Source organism: Citrus sinensis, chromosome 9 (assembly GCF_022201045.2).
Source record: "Citrus sinensis cultivar Valencia sweet orange chromosome 9, DVS_A1.0, whole genome shotgun sequence".
Lineage (NCBI taxonomy): Eukaryota > Viridiplantae > Streptophyta > Magnoliopsida > Sapindales > Rutaceae > Citrus > Citrus sinensis.
This window is the reverse complement of record NC_068564.1, coordinates 16,538,669-16,562,087: the sequence shown is the minus strand read 5'-3', so window position 1 is coordinate 16,562,087 and position 23,419 is coordinate 16,538,669. Positions and strand designations below refer to the sequence as shown.

The following is a 23,419-nucleotide window of genomic DNA, read 5'->3' as shown; positions in this document are numbered from 1 at the left end:
CCAGTCTAAATTATTGCCATTCCAGCCGCGTTCAGCCGTAGCTATCGCGCCAGGTGCCTGAGACAGTGAGTTGAGATTCCACTTTTTAATTTTTCATTAATTTTTTGTCTGAATTAGATTAGTCAAATACTTAAATTAATTGAGTTGTGAGTAATACTGTAATAATATAATTTGCCCCGCATCCCCTGAAGAAGGTAAGCAACTCCATTTTTAGGGTTCGTGTAGTAGTTGTCTTGCCTGAATCACCTTAGTAATCATAAGGTCGATTTTCTCAAGAAGGGTAACTTCGATCTTTTGGCATTTTCAGTGCTTCTTCCGAATCTCTCTTCACTGTAGCTTGCTTCTGCATGTGATTTGAGGGCCAAGAATTTATCTTAAGGGTGAATCATATTATGTTTCAATTCTATGTTTGACCCTTTTAACTTTTGAATTTCAACATTATGTGTTTAGTGTTCCGTCAGTTGTTTTATCAAATACATAGGCCTCTGGGCTTTAGACACTAGTGTTCAAAATTGCCATCTAGTTTTTATGGTATCTTTGAGCAGGGGTTCCGTTTCATTTGCTTGAATATATAAAATATCAGTTTTCATTGTCATGGATAAAAAAAAAAACAAGGCTTTGGCCAATGGTACCTCAGGAGGTCAAAGCCAAGGCTTCCAAAGACAATGTTCCCACGATCGATGTGACTCAATTTGGCTACTTTAAGGTTTTGGGTAAGGGCCTTTTGCTTGAGAACCAACTCGTTGTGGTGAAGCGTTTCCAAAACAGCCAAGAAGAAAATTAAAAAAGCTGGTGGGTCTGTTGTGTTTACTGCTTAGGTTTATTGTTATTGCTTTTATAATTTTTTTTCTGATATTTTGGTTTCAGCTTTTGAGTATTTGACTATATAGTTTTGGATATTATCATCGGAAACTTTTTGCTTTATATTAAGACCTGTTATTGATTAATAATAATAATAATAATAAAAATAAAAATAATATGTTACAGAAAATGTTTTAATTTCTTTCTTCCATTCAGCACTCGTAGTATTTATTTGATTCGATTTCTGTCATGGTGTGTTGATTATGCGGATGATAAGATACTACCTTGCTCATTTACTTATGCTTGATTCCTTATACTAGAAACATACCTCTAGTAGAGTTGCCATTTATCTACTTTATTGTTGTAAAATCTGTTATAAAATGTATAAGCAATCATTCATTTGAACTCTCTTTATACGCTTAAAATCTGAATTCATGTATGAGGTGTTAGTGTCAATGTTGTTGATCATTTCAGTAAGTAGTGCCAATTTATAATGACCTTGGTGCATTTCTATTCAGTTAGTAAACTTTTGTCATTTAAGTTGTTTATTTGTTTAACAAATGTATAACTAGTTTCTACAAATTTACTTTGTGTATAATAGATGATTCAAAATCTTGGCATAGAGGAAAGTGAAGTTTCTGAGGTAAATAGGGTACTTTACAAAAACTATACCACATTAATGGCTGGTCTAAGATACATTATATATGTAAGTTTAAATGCACTATTATTTATATACATATCCTTGCAAAAAAAAAACCAATAAAAGCAGTTTCATAAACTGATGTAAATGCTGTTATTATTGTTAATTTACAGGCTATCTGCTATGACTTCAACAATGATGACTATCATAGGTAACATTATTTTCCTTTCTAATTCATCTGAAAGTGTTAATTTGCAAGGGCTGTTTCTACTATAGAACAGCAACAAGAGAGCCCCTGTAAATTTCTAGTGGCTGTTTTCACTGCACAACAGCCCCTACAGATTTCCCGGGGCTGTTGTTGCTATTCTAAAGTCAAAACAACTCCTATAATTTTTTTGGGCTATTTTGCAATGAAAATACTTTTGAGGATTGTTGAGGAAGGAGGGGAATGAGAGCGGTAGTTTTTTAGAAGGCTTGATGAGAGTTTCATAAATTTGACAAGTTTTATGAGATTAAAGTCAAAGAAGTTTATATTAAGGCTGAAAGTTTGAGTGGGCAAATGGATGTTTTGATTGCAGATTTCTGTTGTTTGATTATAAAAAATAGGAAGTTTTTAATTAGATTGACTTAGATGTTTTGTTTTCTGTGACTTGTAGCAGGTTATCCAACATGGCTTCTTCAGACAACTTAAGCTAAGGTTCTTTATTTCTATAACTTTCAGTATTATTGTAATCTTATTTCTTATTGTTTTATTAGTTGTTGAAACATCCTTCAATTGCTTTGTTTAACTACTCACAATCAATTTGTTTTCCATAATCTATTTCCATACTAATTGATTTTATGTTGTTGTAGGTGGGAAAAAAATGAAGCTGCAGATGGATGTTGAGTGATGTTCTTGTGCTTCTTTTTGGTGGAAACTAAATTAGTACTTTGTGGTTGTTGAAAACTTAATTTAGTACTTATATTTTTCTTTTCCAGATATTGGTGTAGTTGAATCATGTGAATTTGAGTGATGTATTTGGGATGTTTATTATGTGAATTATATTGCGACATTTTATATATTTAATATATTTTGAGCTTTCTTTTGGTTGTAAAACATTCAGGAAAAATATAATTAGAATAAAAAAAATTTATTAAGCAATCCTGCATAACATTATTAAATACTGACACTAAATATTTAAATTGACATGAATAATTTTTTATATTATCGAGCTAGCTTGTTATTGATACTATAGTCACATAAATCACTGACATATAAATAGTATCATCAAATATTAACACTATCGTATCATTATTTTGGTGATACTATAGTGACATGAATTACTAATACAAAAATCACTGACACTAAAAATTAGTGTCAGTGTGTTATGGCTTGAGCATTACTGACACAATTAACAAGTGTCAGGAAAAGTACTTACTGACACTAATTTAGTGTCAGGTCAGTAAAGCCCATTTTTGTAGTAGTGTACTTCTCTCAAATTGGGATGTTTACAATTGCAAAATGCTTCTATATTTATAGAGAGCATTTTGCACTAAGTTGGGTTCAATTGGCCAAAACATTGAGCTGGAACTTGCATTGCATGCGTTAAAGTCATGCATATTTGTCAACAATTGCATGTGTAATTTGTTGCCATCTTCAATTTTCAACATCACCCTTCAATTTTCAACATCACCGAATTGCATGAACAAAATTTTCAAAACCTTTTTCATGCTTTCAAAACCTAACTTTGTCTTTTCTACTCAAGTCAAAATTTCAACAACTCCATGGACTAAGAGATTTTGGAGGGCACAAGCTATAAATTTCTTATCTTTTCTTATCTTTTTGAAGCTGTCAAAAGATACGCTATAGTTTGCAATAAGAACAGTGCTGGCTAAGTGTTGGCGGTAGAAAGAATTTAAAGATAAATTTTAATAAAGAAGGTTAATTTGGAAATTTTATATGCGTTTAGTGAATGAATAATGCTGCATGTATTTAAAATAGCACAAAATTTAATACAAAAGCATAAAAAATTAAAAAATTCTTGTGCTGTGGTGAATTCTTTTCTTGTAACGAAACTTTTTATTTTTTTTAGTGATGGCATACTATTTTTTACTATCTTTTTTTCTTATACATTGGTATTGTCAGCCAACGGATGAATAAATGGTAAAATATTGATGTGAAAAATCTCTGCTACCTTTTCGAATTTTATTTTTTAAAAGATAGAGATAAATGATTTCAAATTAATCTTTTAACTCTCTAACTTTTGTCAAATTTAAATTTGAATAGCCAACAAAATAAAATTAATTGAAAACTCTACCTCCGTGCTCTGAGTGCAATTATTTTGACTCAAATTAATGTCTTAAAATTTTGAAAAACTGACCAGCACATTGAATACATACAATGTGCCTGTATATAGATCACACCCTGCCAATCATGGTGTTATAATTATTGAATCATTGATTAGTAAATGTATCTTACTGTCCTTTTCTCATGCACATGCGTCATTACGAAATCATTACAAAATCAAAGTTAATGTATGTACCATAATTTAAAGGCACAAAAATTACCCCAAGTGTCCAAATAAAAAAGAAAGAAAGAAACTATCTCGAAAAATTAAATAAGTAAATAAATTATATCCAATCTATTCCGGATAAAGTAACACGGGAACAAAATTCTCCTAGCACTTACGATAATAAGTAAGAGTAAAAAATCATTCTAATTTTGGGATTCCGGGGTCTGAGGGAACCACGACTAATTCCGAGATTTCGGGGTCTGAGGGAACCACGCCCAAGATCATAGGAGTAGGGAAGCACATGGGCGGGTCCGGGATAAATATATTTATTTCCCTAGGAACAAGTTCACGTCCACGTGTGCAATAATAGTTGGTGGTACGTGTCATCAAGGAGAGAGACCAAGGCAAAACCCTAGACCCATGTCATCCATCAACTATAAATAGGGACCATCTCACCAAGAAAAGTGGATCTCTCCCAAGCCAAAAAAACCCTAATCTTGTTTATTGTTCTTGCTTCCATTAGACCTTAAAATCGAACACTGACTTGGGCGTCGGAGTGCCTTTTTCAGGTACCCACCACACCAGATTCGAGTTCAACACGTGTCACAAGTTCTCCACAAATCAAAAGTACGTGTGAAGGTAAATTCTTACTCCTTCAATTAACAATGTTGTTAGATTGTAACTTGTTAGATTATATCTAATCGCATTTGCAAATATTCATATGAGGAGTTAAAGATGCTTGCATACAGTTAGGTAGCATTTGTTTTTTTATCTGAAATCTAAATGGGTCTAAATTTTTCTAAAGTCTGAATGAGTTTGATTATGAAAAAATGAATGACATGTTTTTTTCCGTTTTTAAATATATAAATATAAGTGGTATCTTATTTATTTTCACAATAAAAAACATCTTAAATTTAGTTATTTGACATTTATGTCCTTGTAAATTAAAACAAAAAAAAAGGATTAGATTTTGTAGTTTAAAAAATAAATTATTTTACAGAGATATTTTTAGAATATAATATTTACTTGTCATTCATACCTTTTTTCATTTAGATAAAAGTTACAAAAGTTTACTTTTTCTATTCAGATGTAAATATCTAAAAATCAGACATAAGTTTAAAAAAAAAACAAGTATATTTTAGAAAAAGTCTGAAATTAATAAAATTTCAGACTTCAAATATTTAACAAACAACTTCTTAGTCCACATTTGCGAGCAAGCGTGATTATATATAATGTGCTTCTCCATTATAGTGTGTGATCAATCAGGCAAGCTTAATTTAAATGATCATCAGTATCTATGGATGCGAATCAAGATCAAGGAGCAAAAGAGTTGTTTCAAGGCCAAGCTCAACTGTATAAGCTCATGTTTAGTCATTTAAGCTCGACGTCACTCAAGTGCGCGATTGAGCTGGGCATAGCGGATATAATTCACAGCCACGGACGGGCCATCACTCTTTCTGAGTTGGTCTCGGCACTTGATATTCAGCCTACAAAAACGACTAGCCTATTCAGGCTCATGCGCTTGTTAGTGCACTCAGGCTGCTTTAACAAAACCAAAGTCAATGGACAAGAAGAAGTATACGGACTCACAGCTGCTTCTACTCTGCTCATCAAAGACAAGCCCTACAGCATGTCACCAACTGTTTCAGCATTTGTTGACCCACTTTTTGTCGCTCCATTTCAGTCTTTAAGTAGTTGGTTCAAAGGGACTGAGCTCACGTTGTGGGAAACTGTTCATGGAATCAAGTTCTGGGAATTTATGAATCAAAACCCTGGAATAAACCAGCGGTTCAATGAAGCAATGGCCGGTGACACTGAAATAATGACAAGCTTTGTTGTCAAAGTCGAGTGTAAGCAAATCTTTGAAGGGTTGGGCACATTGGTTGACGTAGGAGGTGGCAACGGATCTTTTTCCAGAATCATCTCTGAAGCATTCCCTGGCATCAAATGCACTGTACTCGACCTCCCGCATGTTGTTGCTAACTTGCCTGAGGCCGACAACTTTAAATACATAGCAGGTGACATGTTTCAGTTTATCCCTCCGGCAGATGCCTTTCTCTTCAAGGTAAGATCCAATTTTAAAAATTTAAAACAACTTCTTAACCGTTTTCGTGAATACCAGAAGATTTATTTCAATTGTTCTGTGCGCAGCACATATATCCGGACGTTCGATCTTACAAAATCAGGATTTGAATGATTCAAATCAGATTTAAAGTAACTGCAAAATGCTATACAACTCTAAATTTAATTAACATTTGGATTTTACAGAATCTAGAAGTTTAGGCTTGAGCATGACCATTTACGTAGTCATTTTATAGTGCGGTTGCCCGCATTTTTTCAAGTGTAGATTCGAAGTTTACAATATTGGTAAAGGCTTGTATAACATTGAAACTTATTTTTTCATAACTTATATGTATATGTATATATGTGTGTGTGTTTATAGGCGGAGTAATAAAACGTTTTATCTACAACACTATAAAATTATTTTACAATATTTAAAACAACGAATCTCCATTCTAAAAAGTGTGATTTGTGTATGTATATAGATAGATGGATAGATAGACACACGCACGAACTGTTGGGATTTTATTAAAAAGAAAAAGTATCCTATATTTTAACTAAAATGTTAGATCAAACAACGGAACTGGAACTGCACTATAAGTGGTGGGTATTGATTAAATGAGTGATTGGCATGCTTGCAGTTGGTTTTTCATGGATTAGGTGATGAGGATGGGTTGAAGATACTGAAGAAACGCAGAGAAGCAATTGCAAGCAATGGTGAGAGAGGAAAGGTAATAATAATAGATATCGTTATCAATGCAGAGGAAGAGGAACACGAATTAACCGAAACAAAGTTCTTGTTTGACATTGTGCTGAGCGTTAACTCTACTGGAAAAGAGAGAACTGAAAGTGAATGGGCAAAGCTATTCTTCGATGCTGGTTTCAGTCACTACAAAATAACACCTATATTTGGCATGAGGTCCCTCATTGAAGTCTATCCATAAAGAATTGAGCAACCGTATTCCCGCAAGTCTCTTGTACTGCTTGATGGAATAGCAAAATATCGTTCAAGATTTAAGTGTACGTAGTAGTTGAAATGTCCCGAAATGACTAGAAAATGAGGTGACACACGGGTTTAAATATAGGATGAGTCACTCAATTAAAATGCTATAGTCTTTTGGGATGGAAACTTAAATATCCTAGACCACCCTTTAATATATTAAGAATAAAGGATTTGTGTGTACTATGTTATATTGCATTTTGTTATTGTTTCCAGCATCTGCTCTTATGTTTTATCTTTACTAATAAAGTTACGATCTTGCTTAAGTTATTGTGTTCTCAAAACAACTGCAAAATAATTTATATTGGTACTTTGGATATTTACAATTAGGTTGTACATTAATGACAAATGATTCAAAATTTATCTTTGCAATGTAAGTAAAAAAAAATAATTAGTAAAAAATTAAAAAAGTAAAAATAACCTATTCATATTAATGAGTAATATTACTATTAAAAATTAATATTTCAAAAGTATAACATCCCCACGATTCTTCTAAGCCAATCAGAAACATCATCAGCTAAGATTGTTTGATGGAAGACAAAATTGAAGTTTACTTATTTTATTTAGTATTTTAATTTTTTCAAGCAGTATTTATAATTGGACTTTTATTTGGGGGTGCATGGATTCTCCTTTCCAGTTTACTATTAGAAAGATTATGTCACGGGTTTAATAATTTTTTATCATTAAAATCCTTATTTTATGCGAGGGTTTTATCTATCTTGATCACATTTCCACTATGTTATTAAGAAAATCTTCAAAAAACATGCAGTATAATATCCAAGTCAACTCAATCAAGGGAGGCTAATTAAAACTGAGGATCAAATAGCACAATCAACCTTACATAACAAGCAGGAATAATGAAAGCCTTGAATTAATCACTAGCCGTTAGTCCTCTATCCGTTTCGTTTAATTTAACTAGGTGGAAGCCAAGAATCTTGAGCAAAACTCTATGCCCCATATTGTATATGTATCCAACAATTCGTCAATGAAACTTTTTTTTATGGTATCACAGCCAATCTTGAGAATCACAGACATGCATAGTTATTATGTTTCAATGAAAAAAAGTTTGCCACTAGTGAACCTCTTAAGAAAGTTGGCTTGCTTGACTGTAGATCAGTATACAAAAGAAATTCAAATCTATTTGTGATTATTTGATTGATTAAATGTTTTTCCCAATACATTCAGATTTCAGAAAGTTTCAAAAGAAAGCTGAAAAAATATATCAATAATTGAAATGAAAAAAAGTTAGAAATTTCATTTGACATATTATCATTTATCTTGCTTCGCTTCGTATCATTTGTGTATTTTATTGTCTTTGAAGCATATGATTTTTTTTGTTTGGTACTATGTTGGTGTTGTTTTAATTTCTATATTAAGAAACGTGATTGTTATATGGAAGACATATTTTGCAGAAATAATGGGATTCATTCTAAACCTAGACATTGACTAGCTAGCCGTACACTACAAGAAAATGGAACATTTCCGAGGGCAAGTACCCTTGGAAATAGACAAAGACTCTCGAAAAAACTCATTTTCAAGCAGGACATGCCGTCGATCGTCGTCGTATTAAGTCTTATCGAAAATGTTGAGTTTCTGATGAGTCGTTGGAGAAAAAAAAAATTTCCGAGGATGTTGCCGTCGGATATGGAATTAAATGCCCCACGAAATAAGATAAGATAAACCTAGTTATTTTTATATTCAACTGCAACATGCTCTCATAAATAAAAGATACACTGTCGGAAATAGACTTATTTCATTAATTTTTTTATTTTTATTGTTGAAATATCTATATTAGGGAAGTAATGTAACAAACATAATAATAATATACGAAATATACTAAATGTAACTTCATTAATTTCAAAAATTCATAAAATCACATTCATCATTCAAAAATACAACAAAAATATCAATTTTATACTATCTTTTACAGAAAAAAAATATACCCAAGTATATGCAAAATGATATCACCATATCTTAAATATGTTCAATCATCCTCTAAAATAACTTCAGTTTCTGAATCATTTACCTCAACTTCATCATCCTCATACCCATCATCATCTTCTCCCGTCAAAACAATGTCCTAAGTGAAAGAAGGAATTTTAATCATTATTATTACCAAAACAAGAACTTGTATGAAATATAATCAAGAAACTGAGACTAATGAGAAAAATATTGTAATAAAAACAACTTTATATCGATGCATAGTCTCCATTTCAAAAAATCTAATAATTATTCCATCATTCACCTATATTAGAAGCTTGTCCATAATTACTTAAGTTCATCAACTAATAGAGCAATGACAAGTCACCAATCATTTTTCATGAGAACTCAAAATATAGAACACTTCATTCACTTAATCTATTAATAAAATGAAATAAACAACTTATAGCTTCTGAGATGATTCTTGTGCAGACTTTCCAAGAACAAGTTTTATCATTCTTTTCAACTTCTTGATTTCTTTCTCTAAGTCTTTTACTTTTACTTCCAAATTACTACATTGATTCTTGTTACCTCCTTAAATTGGCGAACCATACACATCCTTGCCTTTGATGCCTGCTCCCTAACCAACAACACGACCATGTGCTGCTTCTCTTGTCACTTCACGAGATATTTTCCATTCATCCACTGGCAAGCCTTGATCTATAACAGTGAATCTCCTTGATTCCATTGTTTCCTATAATAAATACAAACATTTGTGTTAGTGCATATAGTAATGAAATCATGCAAATAAATCCAGAATATTATGAAAATTTAATATCAAATACACACATGCATTTCCTTTGCCTTGTTACTTGCCCATGTCCCCTTACATGAAACATCTTGAATAAATCAAGTGGACTAAGTTAAGTACCTATTTGTTACTGCAATAAAGAATTGAAATTCAATAAGATCATAATAAATAAACACACTTCTTTTATGATCAAAGTCAAACATGTTCTCTTCCCATTTTCTGTTCTATGCTTGGCCATTGGGACGAATTTGTAGTATGAATAAGTTTGGACTTGGTTCAATTCCTCTTGGTCGTTGTGCCTGTTTTCTATATATAATTTTTAAAAAAGCATAAAATCAACTTGGTTACTCTGAACCCATTGTTGAGTGCTAGAGAATTCATATTTATAGAGGGTAAAATTATCATTTTATGCTCCAAGTCTCACTAACATTTTCACTTTTACATGTTTAAATCCTCTAAGCTTTTATTATGTGTGTTTTATTATAATTTAAGTATTTTATATATTTCAGAGATATTTTGGCCATTTTATGACTAACGAGAAGTCAGACAACAAAACTGATGGTATTTTTGAACTCATAATGGTCAAAAACCTTAGGAAGAGCATAAATGGATATTCGGCATACGGTACTGTTCACATATTAGGTAATATTCACAAGTACAACACTGTTTCACATATACGGTATGATGATGTGGCATTGACCGATGATGTGACATTGACCAATGATGTGACATTGACCGATGATGTGACATTGACCGATGATGTGGCAGGATGTTATTGGACTAAAATACTGATGTGGCATTGACTGATGATGTGGCAGCATCTTATGGGACCGAAATGTTGATGTGGTGTTGACTAATAATGTGTGCCAACCAATCAAAGCTTGTCATGTGGTGCAATCATGAGCGTATGAATTATTTTCATTTGATGGCCATGATTTACCTATTGTATTTATAAATAGAGGGCTCCTCCACCTAATTTGACACCCTTGAATCCATTTTCGAGCTCCATTTTCTATAATTATGTCTCCATCTTGTATTTTCTACATATTTTAATAAAATTATCATTTTACTCCTTGTTCAATTATAAGTGGCTAGTTTATTTCAAACTTGGGTTGAAGGTGAAGGCTAAACATAATCTGTGGGCTTAGGTAAGTTTTTTTTTTCTCTCTGATTTATGTGGTTGTTTTGACTCATTGTCGACAGACAGTGTATCCTATCTAGATTTTGCACAGTATACCTGCTCCCTACTGAAGGATCGTTGTTGTCTGGCACAATGAACACTTAACATCATATTGATTAGAGAGAAAATTTCCCTATGGTATTTTGTGGGTCGTCTTGACTCAGTATTGACAGAGAGTGTATCTAAGCTATTTAGTGGATGGTCTTGCCATGTTGTTGATTATTATCATCTGGCACAGTGTGTTCTTAACACCACACTTAGTGGAAGATCATTACCCCTTGCACACTGAGCGCTTGATGTCATATTTATTAAAGTGAGAATTATGAGGAGTTGAAATACCCCCTTCATGAATTAATTGGAACTAAAAACATAAATATTAAGCCTATGGTGAAATGTTGAGTATGAATTTAGAGACTCAAGCTTTTCATTTGCATTATTTTCATCTTTAATTCATTCCCGCCATTTTTTTAAATCTTAAGATAAAAAAATTCACTCCCAACCAACTCACATATACACCTAGAAAATTAACCCTATGCAGAATTAAATCTACATTCTCGTGGGACCGAACACAAAATCTATTTACAATAGATTCGTGCCCTTGCGTGTACAATAAAATGTGGGCAACACCCATCAAGAACAACTCATGTATAAAGTACATAGACAGTATTTATAAGTTTCTTGTTCCTATAATGATTCTAGCAACTATAATTCACTGATGAATTAAAAAGAATAGTGAAGCTTAAGAAAGAAAATGACAGAAAAGTATTTTGCTAATAGTCATTATTAGTACTTTCCACCCCTCATCCATCCATTTGTCAACCATTTTACCTACCATCATATATCTCTAAAGTTATAACATGCCCTTGAGCAACTGCTTTGGCCTTTCCTCGACCATTTTTTTTCTTTTTGCTACTTGAAGCTGGTACAAAATCAAATAAGATACAAATTAGCCATTAATTTAAATTTAATTGTGCATTAAACATTAAGTTAATACCTTCATCTATTGTAGTAAAACATAAAGCTTCACCACCAATTATAGAGCTAATTCAGTATCCTTGTTATGTGTGCTAGCTTGAGACTTTCCTTTGCTAGCAACTATGTCATTTGATCTTGTAATTTTCATTTGTCTTTTTCCCTTTGTTAGTAGCTAGAGACTTCTTTTTGTTTATAGTTCGAAACTTTCCATTTTTAACCATTAGAAGCCAATTAATCATTCAACAAAAATATTTCAAACAAACACAAATGGTAGAAACGGTTAGATTAATCATAGTTACAAAACCTACATGATAAAAAAATAATGCAGCATGCACTGTACAGAGTCATAATAAGTTACCATTTTTAACTTGCAAAAGGAAAAAGGGAATATTTTTTCTAATTTGCAAAGTGTTAAGCTCATTTGTTTTCCAAGCCTAACCAAATCTTATTCTTTCAAAACCTTAGCACATGATTATGTGAAAAATGTGCTAACTTCTATCAAAGCATCACAAATTTCTTTTAGTAAAAACTCTCGCATTGTAAGAGACAATAATCTCTCTAAGAACACATGATAGTCATGAGTCTTCATGCACGGAATTTTATGCTCGAGTATATTTAAACATCTTAGTAAATTAGTTGAATATCCATCTGGAACTTGCACATTCATAAGCCACTCACACAATCTTTATCTCTTTTCATTTGTCAAACTACAAGAAGAAATGGGAAAAATAGCTTTTCCATCATTATATTTTGGGTGAAGCTCATGCTTTATATTCAACGATTCGATATCAAGGCGAGCATTTAGGTTATCTTTTGTTTTGCCATCAATATTAAAAAGTGTACCAAGTATATTATCCCGCATTTTTTTTTTCAATTTCCATGACATCTAAATTGTGATACAACAAAAACGTTTTCAGTATGGTAACTGAAAAAAAAAACTATGTTTTTTCTAATTTTTGTGCTTTTCAAACCCATGAATGACCTGCTTTTTCCCTGTTTTACCAAATATTATTGGCCTTAAACTTTCAAGTTCATTTATCCCTTGCTCACTAGATGGTCTTTTCGGTGTAGCTTTCTTTTCTATCATACCATCAAATTGGCTCTTTTGAAATCTCCACTTATGTCCCAGTGGCAAAAATCGACGATGCCTCATATAAAATATTTTTGAATTGTGATGTAATCTACGATGAGCAGTCTTCTTAGCACAACATGGGCAAACCAACTTTCCTTTTGTGCTTAAACCAGATGTAAGATCATATGCAGGAAAGTCATTAATTGTCTACATAACAACCGCTTTCAATTGAAAATTTAAACGTGTGGAAACATCATAAGTATTCACTCCATTTTCCCACAACTCATTCAACTCATCAATTAATGGCCTCAAGTACACATCAATATCATTACCTGGGCCTTTTGGGCCTGGGATAAGGAAAGACATGAACATATACGACTCTTTCATACACATCCAATGTGGAAGATTGTATGGAAATAAAAGAACAGGCCAACAACTGTATCCAAAATTCATATTTTCAAAAGGATTGAAGCCATCAGCAGCTAAACCCAGTCGAACATTACGGGGATCGCTATAAAATGACTCATAAATGTGATCAAAACTCTTCCAAGCCTCATAATCTATAGAATGCCTTAGCAACCCATCTTTAACACGCTTTTCTGAGTGTCATCTCATGTGTGCAACTACTTTAGATGACATAAATAACCTTTGAAGTCTATGTGTAATAGGAAAGTAACATATAACCTTCCAAGAACATTTTTGGCTTTTCCTTCACCACCTTACCTTTTGTCTTCCATCTCGAAAGCCCACAAGTTGGACATTGAGATGCATTTGCAAATTCTTTATAATAGATTATACAATCATTCACACATGCGTCAATTTTTTCATAATGCAAACCATTATCTTTAACTATCTTTTTTCATCATAATTACACGTAGGCAATTTTTCACACGAAGAAAATGCATCCTTCAAAATCTCCAATAATGCGTCAAAGGATTTGTTACTCCAACCATTAATGCATTCGGCATGCATTAATGTGACAAAAAAAGATAAGTTGGAATATCTCGTACAATTTGAATACAATGGTTGTTGTGCCTCTCCTAATAATTTATAAAAACTTAATGCATCATTTTTAGGATCTTGGAAAAACTTTCTTTAACTTGGCCAAACATATCATTATATCCACCATCACAACCATCATCACTATAACAGTCAACATCATCATTATCACCATCACTATCACTATCACTATCACTATTACTCTTTCTATTTTCCTAAGGGAAATTATCATTCGTATATCCTATGGATGCTCTGTTATCAAAAATACTACAAGACTTTGAGAGTGTATCAATCATCCACCCTAAATTGGCAAAATGTATTTGCTATTAACCAAACTGTTACTTACCGTTTAAATAAGATGACACCAGAGGGGTAATTTGGTCTTTTCATATGATACAAGTAATAATTAAAGGGTATACAAGTGATAATAAAAGAATTTAAGGGTATACAAGTGATAATTTTCAAGGGTAACATCGTCAATTCGCTATAATTCTGTTAACTTTCAAACGGCAGCTAACGGTTTGGTGGTTGGCATATAACTTTTGTTAATTTAGGGTGGACGATTGATACACCCTCAAAGTATTGTAGTATTTTTTATAACAGAGCATGTATAGGGTATTCGAATGATAATATCCCATAGTATCAAGTAGTGTAGTCCAATCTCATCCCTTTATATAAAAGATGTCTTTCCACCTCGCTCTGAACTAATCTATACCTATTGGTACACTTAACGCATGGATATAGGATTTTTTTTATCCTCATATTTAATGTGTCTAAAAGCAGAATCAAGAAAATTTTTCACTCCACTAACATATTTACTTGTTGACTTTTCTAATTACATCCATGATTTATCAACTGACAACATGTCTGAATAAAAAAAAAATTATATGAAAGGCAAAATCATTATGCAAGCAGTAGCCACAGTAGCACTCAAGAGATATACTACATCATTAAATAAACAAAACACTTTGCAGACTTTAAAGAACAAATTCTAACCTACAGAATATAATTAGAAAAGCAGCCACCACAAAGCACATAAGCTTTTTTGTATAGTGGTACAACAATCAAAACCTGAAACATGTCCATTAGTATTAAAATTTTGACATCAAACAAAAATGAAACTGAATATCATTTTTGCTGAGCTTTAAATATGACTATCACTAATTTTATTTTATTTTATTTTTGTTGAGACTAACACTCTTGGATTTCCTTTGAATGTTCCTAATTATCATTTTTAATAACTCATCAAAGTTGACTTTCTAAAATAGTGTTTTTCAATCCTATAAAACAAAGCAAATAAATGCAAACTCGATTAACCAAACAAGAAATGGTTGTGCACTCTGTGCTTCTAAATTATGCAAACTCTGTAGTTAATTACATATTAACTACACCATCGAGAATTATCACAAAACATTTTTATTACAAATTCATGTTAATGGATCAAGAAATTACCAATTAAGTTTTAAGGAACTTGGTGAAATTCAAGTCATTAAGGCCCAGAAAGTAAAACTTTAATAAGATTGAAATGCAAGAAACAAAAGTAAATAACTGAAAGAAGAATAAAAATTACAAGTATCAAAACTACAGACCAAGAGATGCGTACAAAGAGTTGATGAGTTGACTCGGAGAGACATAAAAGATGCACAAAGTTGTGAATCTACAACTCTAAAACCCTAGAAAATTTATGATATTAAAGAAAAATTATTAAGAGGGAGATGGATTGGAGAAACTGTAGGAAAAGCTAAAAAGAGTTAAAAATTTGCAAGCTAAAAATTCTAAGTAAATTTACTTTGAGGTGCTTCTACATGCAAACAAGATACAGAGAGTGAGAGAGCAGCAGATGCTAAGATGAAAATAGTGTCACCATTTGTTCGTTTGAATTTTCTTTTAATCAAATTGTATTAATTACAATGTCTTATTTTGTTTAGGGGTTTTATTTACTACCAAAGGGTTGGGCTTTATTTAATTGGCTATGTTACTTTTGTATGAACTGATAATATCTTATTTTTGTTTTATTTATATATTTTTTATATTTATAGGATTTATTTCTTTTTTATCTTTTTTATAGGAGGTTCAAAGATTTTATTTTAATTTAGTATTATATTTCCTACCACAAATTCATTATTATCAGGGGCAAATTACCCTCTGAAAACTTTATCATTTTTTTAATGATTTTCCAACAACTCATTTATGTCCTTGTAAAAAGTGCTTATTATAGAGGGTAAACAATGCCATTGGAAATATTTCTTCGATAATACAGCTTTTGTTGTAGTGCGTTGGCAATGTTATGAAGAAAATCTAGACTTGAATGATAGTTGGCTATCTTTGTTTGGTGAGTTTGCACGTTACAAGATTGTGTGAGATGATTCTATTGTAAGCCTTTGGCAAGAGCGATACAAATTGGCATATTTGTTTCCAAAGGTTTGTTACTTGCCATGTTGATGCTGGATTGAGTTGGTGTGTTGATCTTTTCCATGTTGGTACGTGATTCGTGTGGCTGCATATGGTTCATGCGCTGTGACTATTTGAATTCCGTGAATTCCTCATGTGGTGGGCAATGTATCTTAACAGCCCTCTTGAGATCAGTTGGGTTATAGAGTGAATGCCAAGCTTGTGCTGAAAGAGGAAGAAAAGATCTTTACCCAGTGGTTTGGTAAGCAGATATATAGTTTGCAACAATAAGGGAATATGCTTGGCTTCAAGAAGTCCTTGAATGACTTCTTCACGAACGAAATGGACATCGATTTCGATGTGTTTGCTATGAGCATGAAGAAGTGGATTATGTGTCATGTTGATGGCGCTCTTGTTGTTGTTGAGGAGGTGAGGAACATGTAAAGTTGAGACCCCGATGTCCTAAAATAAAGTAAGAATCCAAGTTAATTAAGCCATTTTGGGAGACAAATTAAGCCCGATATTGTACTTGTACAATGGATCATGCAACAATTTTTTGTTTCTTGCTACACCATGTGATTAAATTTGTCCCAAGGTAAATACAAAAGCATGTTGTGCAACATTCTATTTCAAGGTAGGGTTGCCAAAAAAGTCCAAGCCGAGCTGCATGGATTAGGCTTGGATATAGGCTGAAAAATATGAAGCCCGCATAGATTGGGCCTAGAAAAAGTCAGGGCTTTTTAATTTATAAATAAAAAATATACCAAATTAAAAAATTAAAATACTATATTAACATTTTTTATATTAGTATTTACGGGTGGGCATGTGTTGGTTTTGATTGGGTTTTAAGTAAACCCAAATCAAACCATAAAAGTTTGGGTTCGATCCAAACCAACCCAAATAATTTCAACCCAACCCAAACCAACCCATTTGGATTCGGTTTGGGTTTGCTTTGAATTTTATTATCAAAATATTTTTTATTTTGATACATTTAATTATATAATAATTATAATAATTATTAATTGTTATTAATTATTAAATTGATACTAAAATATAAACAAACTAGTGTATAAAAATTATAAATAATAAATGTTATAATAACTTAATCCTTAAATTTAAGAATACTAGAAAATTAAAATAAAGTTTAATCACAAAAATCATTAATTCTCAATAAATAAGAACGTAAACTCTAATAATAAACTTCCATAAACATGACATCAACAGGTAAATTCAAAGAAAGCAAATAAAAAAAATTATGTGAGTGCCATTTAGTTAAAATAATAAAATTTCTTTAACAAAAAAAATGTATCCTTTGACTTATAATTATTGAGATGATAATTTTTTATCAAATGGTGTTTTTTTTTCAATAGGTTGATTGCTCATGAATTTCAAGATGGAGGATCAATGTCAATAAATCCCATCAAAATAAAAAACGGAGTATTATTTATGCTACAATATCAATATAGCACACAAAATGTTAATTTTATTTATAATAAGGATTTATAATTTCTGTCACAATAATATTTTATCAGTGGTGAAATATTATTTCTCATAATTATTAATTATTTTCTTCCAATGGGCTAGGTAACTATGCCCTCAAAAACCATCTCAACATTATTACTATAATTTTCCTTAATTTAAATACGAAAATAACAATATAGATTTGATGTTTTTCTTATTACTGTTAGAAATATAAAAGCGGTAATTACGTAAGTATAATATGAGTTTATAAATTAAAAAAAATGATTTCATTTCATCAAACACTAATTTCATATCATTTAATTATTTACAATAGCATTTATTTAATTCAGATTTGTTTTTACACGTTGTTTTCCTTTTCTAACTGTTAACAATTGATCACGCCATGAACAATTTAATAATAACCTTTCACTTTTTTTTTTCATTTATTTCATTTGATAAGTTTGAGTGTTGGGGTTTTGTTCATGACCCATGGGTAAACCATACCCAACCCATAATGAATTTTTTTTTTTATATAAAACCCACATTTAACCCATTTTCATAATTTACCCAACTCAAACCATTTAATTTGGTTTGGATTTGGTAAACCCATGAATTGTGGGTTTATGCCCACTCGTATTTGTATTTGTGATTTATTATGTTGTGTTACTAATATCAAGCCCGGACTTTTTAATTTATAAATAAAAAATATCAAATTAAAAACTCAAATCTTATATTAATATATTTTTTATTTAAGCATTTATTATCTATTTTGTTGTGCTACTAATATTTTAAATATTTGACTATTATTCTATTATGTATAGAATAATTATCTTTAATTTAAATTTTTTTACTTTATTAAAAATTTATTTAAAAAATAATGAAGGCCCAAGCCTGCCCAGTCTAATGTTTGGATAGACTTTTGAATGGCATGGGCTTATTCTCAACAAGTTGGGCCTGGGCCTAGGCTTTGAAAGGCTTAGTTCAAGCCTGGCCCAGACCCTTAATTTGCCAACTTTATTTCAAGGCAACCAATGCAATTAGAGATCGAAAAGGTTTTGATTGATTGGAGCTTTGCTTAAAGAAATCAAAGTCTGAAGTTGAGAGTGCCTTTGAGATAGCGTAGGATTCTTGTAACAACTTTGAGGTCTTGTTTAGTAGGGCTTTGGAAGTGTTAACAAGCTTTCTTGACAACATGAATAATATCTAGCCTAGTGAATATGAGATATTGTAGGCTGCTGTTGGTGATTTATTATAATCAAATGCTATTGATGCCAATGTGTAAGTGTACACAATAAGTAATAAAGTGGTGAATATTCAAGATCATCTCCACAGGGATTGATGTCACTAGAAATGCTATAACAATCACAATAGTGCAATCTACCTTAAGTCCAAGTTAACAAATGTAAAGTAGGTTCTATTGAAATTAATAATTGTGAGAGACTAAAATAAAACAATGCAGTAATGAATTAACTTAAATTAAATACGTCTAAGAATCAATTGAGAATAAGGTAGTTGAATGATCAAACTCTCTTTAAGGGCTGACTGCTTTTTCTCAAGTTAACACCAGTTGTTACATCAATTGCTACAGCACTGGGCAGGATTAGTCTACATCCTCAGTTGTCGCGTGTTGGAACTCTCACACCCTTAAGTATATTAGCAATGACTAGTTGCTATTCTACCTATGACATGGCCTTATGAACCTTTATTCTCTCCACCCTACGAGGTGAGTACCTATTTCTAGTTTGTCACAAATCTTAACTTCAAGTATAGCCCTTATGGGATTCAAGATAAACTTAATCCAGGAAACTCAAATTAAGATCAAGTATTACTCTAATAATAGCCACTAAGAGATGCCCTTTTGCGGCTCTATCTTAACTTGAACTATTAAATGGGTGGTCAACCGAAAGAACAGTTATAATAATTGCTACTAGAGTAAAATGCTACAGCAATGACATAACAACTCATAAGAACAGTCAAGAACCCATTAGATTATTTGTCACTCAACTACAAGTAAATTTAGTTCATATTCTGAAAGAGAAAAACAAACATCAAAATATTGGTCATGAAATACATCGGTTCAATCAACGAGTAAGGAAAAGAACAAGTAGAGAACGATGAAGATTAAATCTAAATAACTCTGCTGGATTCTTTACTGATGCCGAATTGGTTCCCTTGAATTCAGATTGTTTTCTTTTCTTCCTCTCGATTTTCCAATGTTAATTCTTTGCCGCTGTTTTAAGTGGTGCACGCCTCCTTTTATAACTAACAACTAGGGTAAACAAAAGCCTCAGGTGTGCATGAGTTAAATTAGAAAACTGCATATCGCAATTCTGCAGCTGACCCGCGCTAAGTTTTCTCCCTCAGTGCTCCAGGATTGCTATAGCAATGGTTGCTCTAACAACGGCTATAACATTGCACTGTTCCCGGTTGTGCTTCACTTCTTTTATGGCCATATTCTTTCCTCCTCTTGCTAGTCTAATATCTCAGCATCCCTTCGTGAATTATAAACTTATGAAAACCTACAATTATGCACATGTTTTGAGCACAAATTACTTTAATTCAAGCAAAACTTATTAAGGCTAATAAAAACACCTCATTTACTCTCTAAGTGATCTTAATTTAAGTCTAAAATTGCTGTAATAACTCTCATTTCATAGAGTTATCACACCCCCCAAACTTAAACCGTTACTTGTCCTTAAGTAATGACAACATACTAACACTTCACGCACACAATCATGCAACACACAACTTAACTCTTTTATCAAATTTGCACGGATTTTTCCACTTTCATATCACAATCCCAATCGTGGAAAATGACCATAGTAAATCAGTTCTAGACTTAAACTTCCTTCTGTCCACTTTGTGTGTGTGTTACTTTGATTGAATTTCAGAGATGCTACAACATTACCAAGAGATTGCATGTAATTCAGTAGTAGTACAATTTTATTCATATATGGGGTAGCATAAATCTCACATACTCAAATTGTGTTGTGTTGTCTTTAAGATTGAAAACTTGAGAGTATTCGACCTCCTCACTACAACATTTATTTTTCATGTGAATGCCAATCAATTGTAATGATGACACCCAATTACTCAAACCATGCACAGATCAGAGTTGCTGTAGCAATATCTGTAACATAATATTATCTAGAGATATCTTTTACTCAAGGTTGAACATGGGGCTCATGAACAGACCTGACTACTCAATATCCTAGATAGAGGACTTCCTCGTATTATTGTCTCACTTTTTTTTTATTACTGCTACAACACTGCTCATAACTCTTGTTGTCTTTGGAGGCAAATTTGCATATGGGGTAAATACTCAGCTCTGGTTACTTAGCAACTTGAGCCATCGGAGCAGAATTTATCTCATAGCAAGCACAGTCAATCAAACCTTTTCCCCCAAACTTAAGATCTTTTCTATTCTTTTGGCTCTGCCACAACAATCTCATAAAACTCCACCAAAGTTTAAGTGTCAGGACAGAATTTCACTCTCCATCTATAATTATCTCTACTCGGCATTCTTATGATCACTAATTAGCATTAAATTTCTCTTCATTAGGTTTTTAAATCCATACACAAATATTAGATAGCAGAGCTTCACACAACACATACATAAACACATATTCAAAACACCCAGAGATACATCCCCCCCAAACTGTAAATGGTGTTGTGTCCTCACAAGTGCACAGCAACAAAGTCACACAAATTGATAAAGACATGGAGGAGGACATTAGAAAATAAACCACACAAATTGAAAACATAATGAAAGACAAGTTTTTCAGAATTAAATAAATTGACTAGCAAGAATGAGATACTCCCCTGTTGTTTGGGTGTTGCTGCAATATGGTGGGATGACATCAGTATTTCTTGGATGCACTGCGCAACTTATGCTTTGGGGAAGCTGGTGGGGAGGTAGCTGGCAACGTCTTTGTTTTTTTCTTCAATGGGCTGGTGGGAGGAGTTGCGGCTGGGGCAGTTTGCTTGGTGGACACCGATTTGATCCTTTTTGGTTCAGTCGAGGCTGTTGTAGCAGTGCCTCCAGAAGTATTGCCTTTTGTTTTGCTGGATCCTCTAGGACTAGCACGAACAAGTTTGCTAGGAATTTGCTATGGAGGAGCTGGGGTTGGTGCATCAGCTGCCTATCCCTCAGTTGTGATGGCGGCAATTATGTCAAATAACTGCTTGGGTTCGGTGGGTGTACGCATGACTCTGGTTGCTGCAGCTTCCAACTCTGCATCGACTTGCTCAACTTCATCTTCAGAGGTAGAATGGGTTGCTATTTTTTCCTTACCCTTGCTCGAAATGGCTGGAATATAGGGTTCCTCTTTAGTTTCACTCTCTTCCTCTTCTTGGATGATGTGCTTTGTCTTGATTTTGGAAGAGGTCCTGACTGGGGTTCCTCAAGTTCTTTCTCAGAACTTCATCTGCCTCTGTGGGTGAGCTGTCAGTCGCAGACTTGTCACCTTCTTTCTCAAGTTGATCAGATGGTTCAGCATTTTTTGAGTCAGCCTCTGCTCGTGGGTCTGCTGCAGCTGCTGCTTCTGGTTCATCTATGTCAGTGGCTTCTTCACTGGCTTCTGTTGGAGCATCTGTGGTGTTGATGTCAAAATTATACCGCTGGAGTAATGAATTAGGGAAATCCCGATGGGTGTTTTTTATGTAAAGAGCCAATTGATGTAGGTGGCTATCTAGGTGCTGTAAATAGCTCCAAAATCGATCGTTTTCCCTCTGCTGGCTTTAGCACATTGAGTGATACTGGTACTCAGCGCCTGGATTGTCTATTCTAAACCAATAGCTCATCTCGCCCTTGTGACAGCAACTGGTTCCGTTGTTGCTCCAGCACTTTCACCAACAATTCTCTCAATGGTGCGTGCAGTAAGGGCACCATCATTCTTGACATGTTCATCATTTGCATCAAGACGAACATCGGATACTACACATATGCTGGTTATAAGTGAAGGAAATAGCAAGACGGCAACTTTGTGTTTTTTGATGGCATAATCTCTAATTTCTTTTTCGATAATGCTTCCCACATCTGTGGGAAGCCCTCGAACAATAGCATATAACAAAACCAACCTTTCTTGTGAAATAGTAGTAGTGTGGGTGGTTGGCATCAGCCTGGATTGCAGAAATTTCACCCACACCTTAGCAATAGGTTTTAAATCTATCCTATTAATTACACGCCCTTCCTCATTCGCCTACGATGCCCTCTCTACTGTAAGAGTTGTGAAGATGGTGTTCCATCTTTTTGGGGTCAATTTGTCAAGCAACTTGGCATACTCACAATTAATTTCAGCAGGTAAATTATAAAAAGCATTTATAACTCGAGAGTCTAATGGAACAAGTGTATTTCTTACCCAAATATTGTACTGATCAGGGCTTACCAAATTGGCATAAAATTCTTTGACTACTACAGCATTGTGTACTGTTTGCACAATTCCTGTGGATTGCGATGGAAATTGAAACCCTTTTTCTTCCAGAATCTTGCGCCGTTCAATTAATTCTTCATATTTTTCTTACGCGTTGTAACTTTGGAAGCGTGAAGGATCTTTGAGTCGGCTAGCTGTTCTCTTATACCTTGGCATTGCTATAGCAGTAACAATTCGAAGGTAA

The 23,419-nt window shown here is 33.0% G+C and overlaps 1 protein-coding gene across 1 annotated transcript; it reads left to right on the top strand.

Annotated features, from left to right (window-relative positions):
* Positions 1 to 5,230: 5,230 nt before the first annotated feature.
* On the top strand, positions 5,231 to 7,260 carry LOC112496720 (trans-resveratrol di-O-methyltransferase-like). The gene is made up of 2 exons (XM_052433267.1): positions 5,231 to 5,998; positions 6,636 to 7,260. The coding sequence occupies exons 1-2, from the start codon at positions 5,231 to 5,233 to the stop codon at positions 6,936 to 6,938; spliced, it is 1,071 nt and encodes a 356-aa protein (XP_052289227.1). The 3' UTR covers positions 6,939 to 7,260.
* The last annotated feature ends 16,159 nt before the right edge of the window (positions 7,261 to 23,419 follow it).

What these genes read in the sequence shown, in the direction of transcription:
- LOC112496720 (XM_052433267.1), top strand. Translation starts at nt 5,231, where the DNA reads ATGGATGCGAATCAAGATCAAGGAGCAAAAGAGTTGTTTCAAGGCCAA. An exon ending in CAGATGCCTTTCTCTTCAAG is followed by an intron (nt 5,999 to 6,635) that starts GTAAGATCCAAT and finishes GCATGCTTGCAG; the next exon opens with TTGGTTTTTCATGGATTAGG.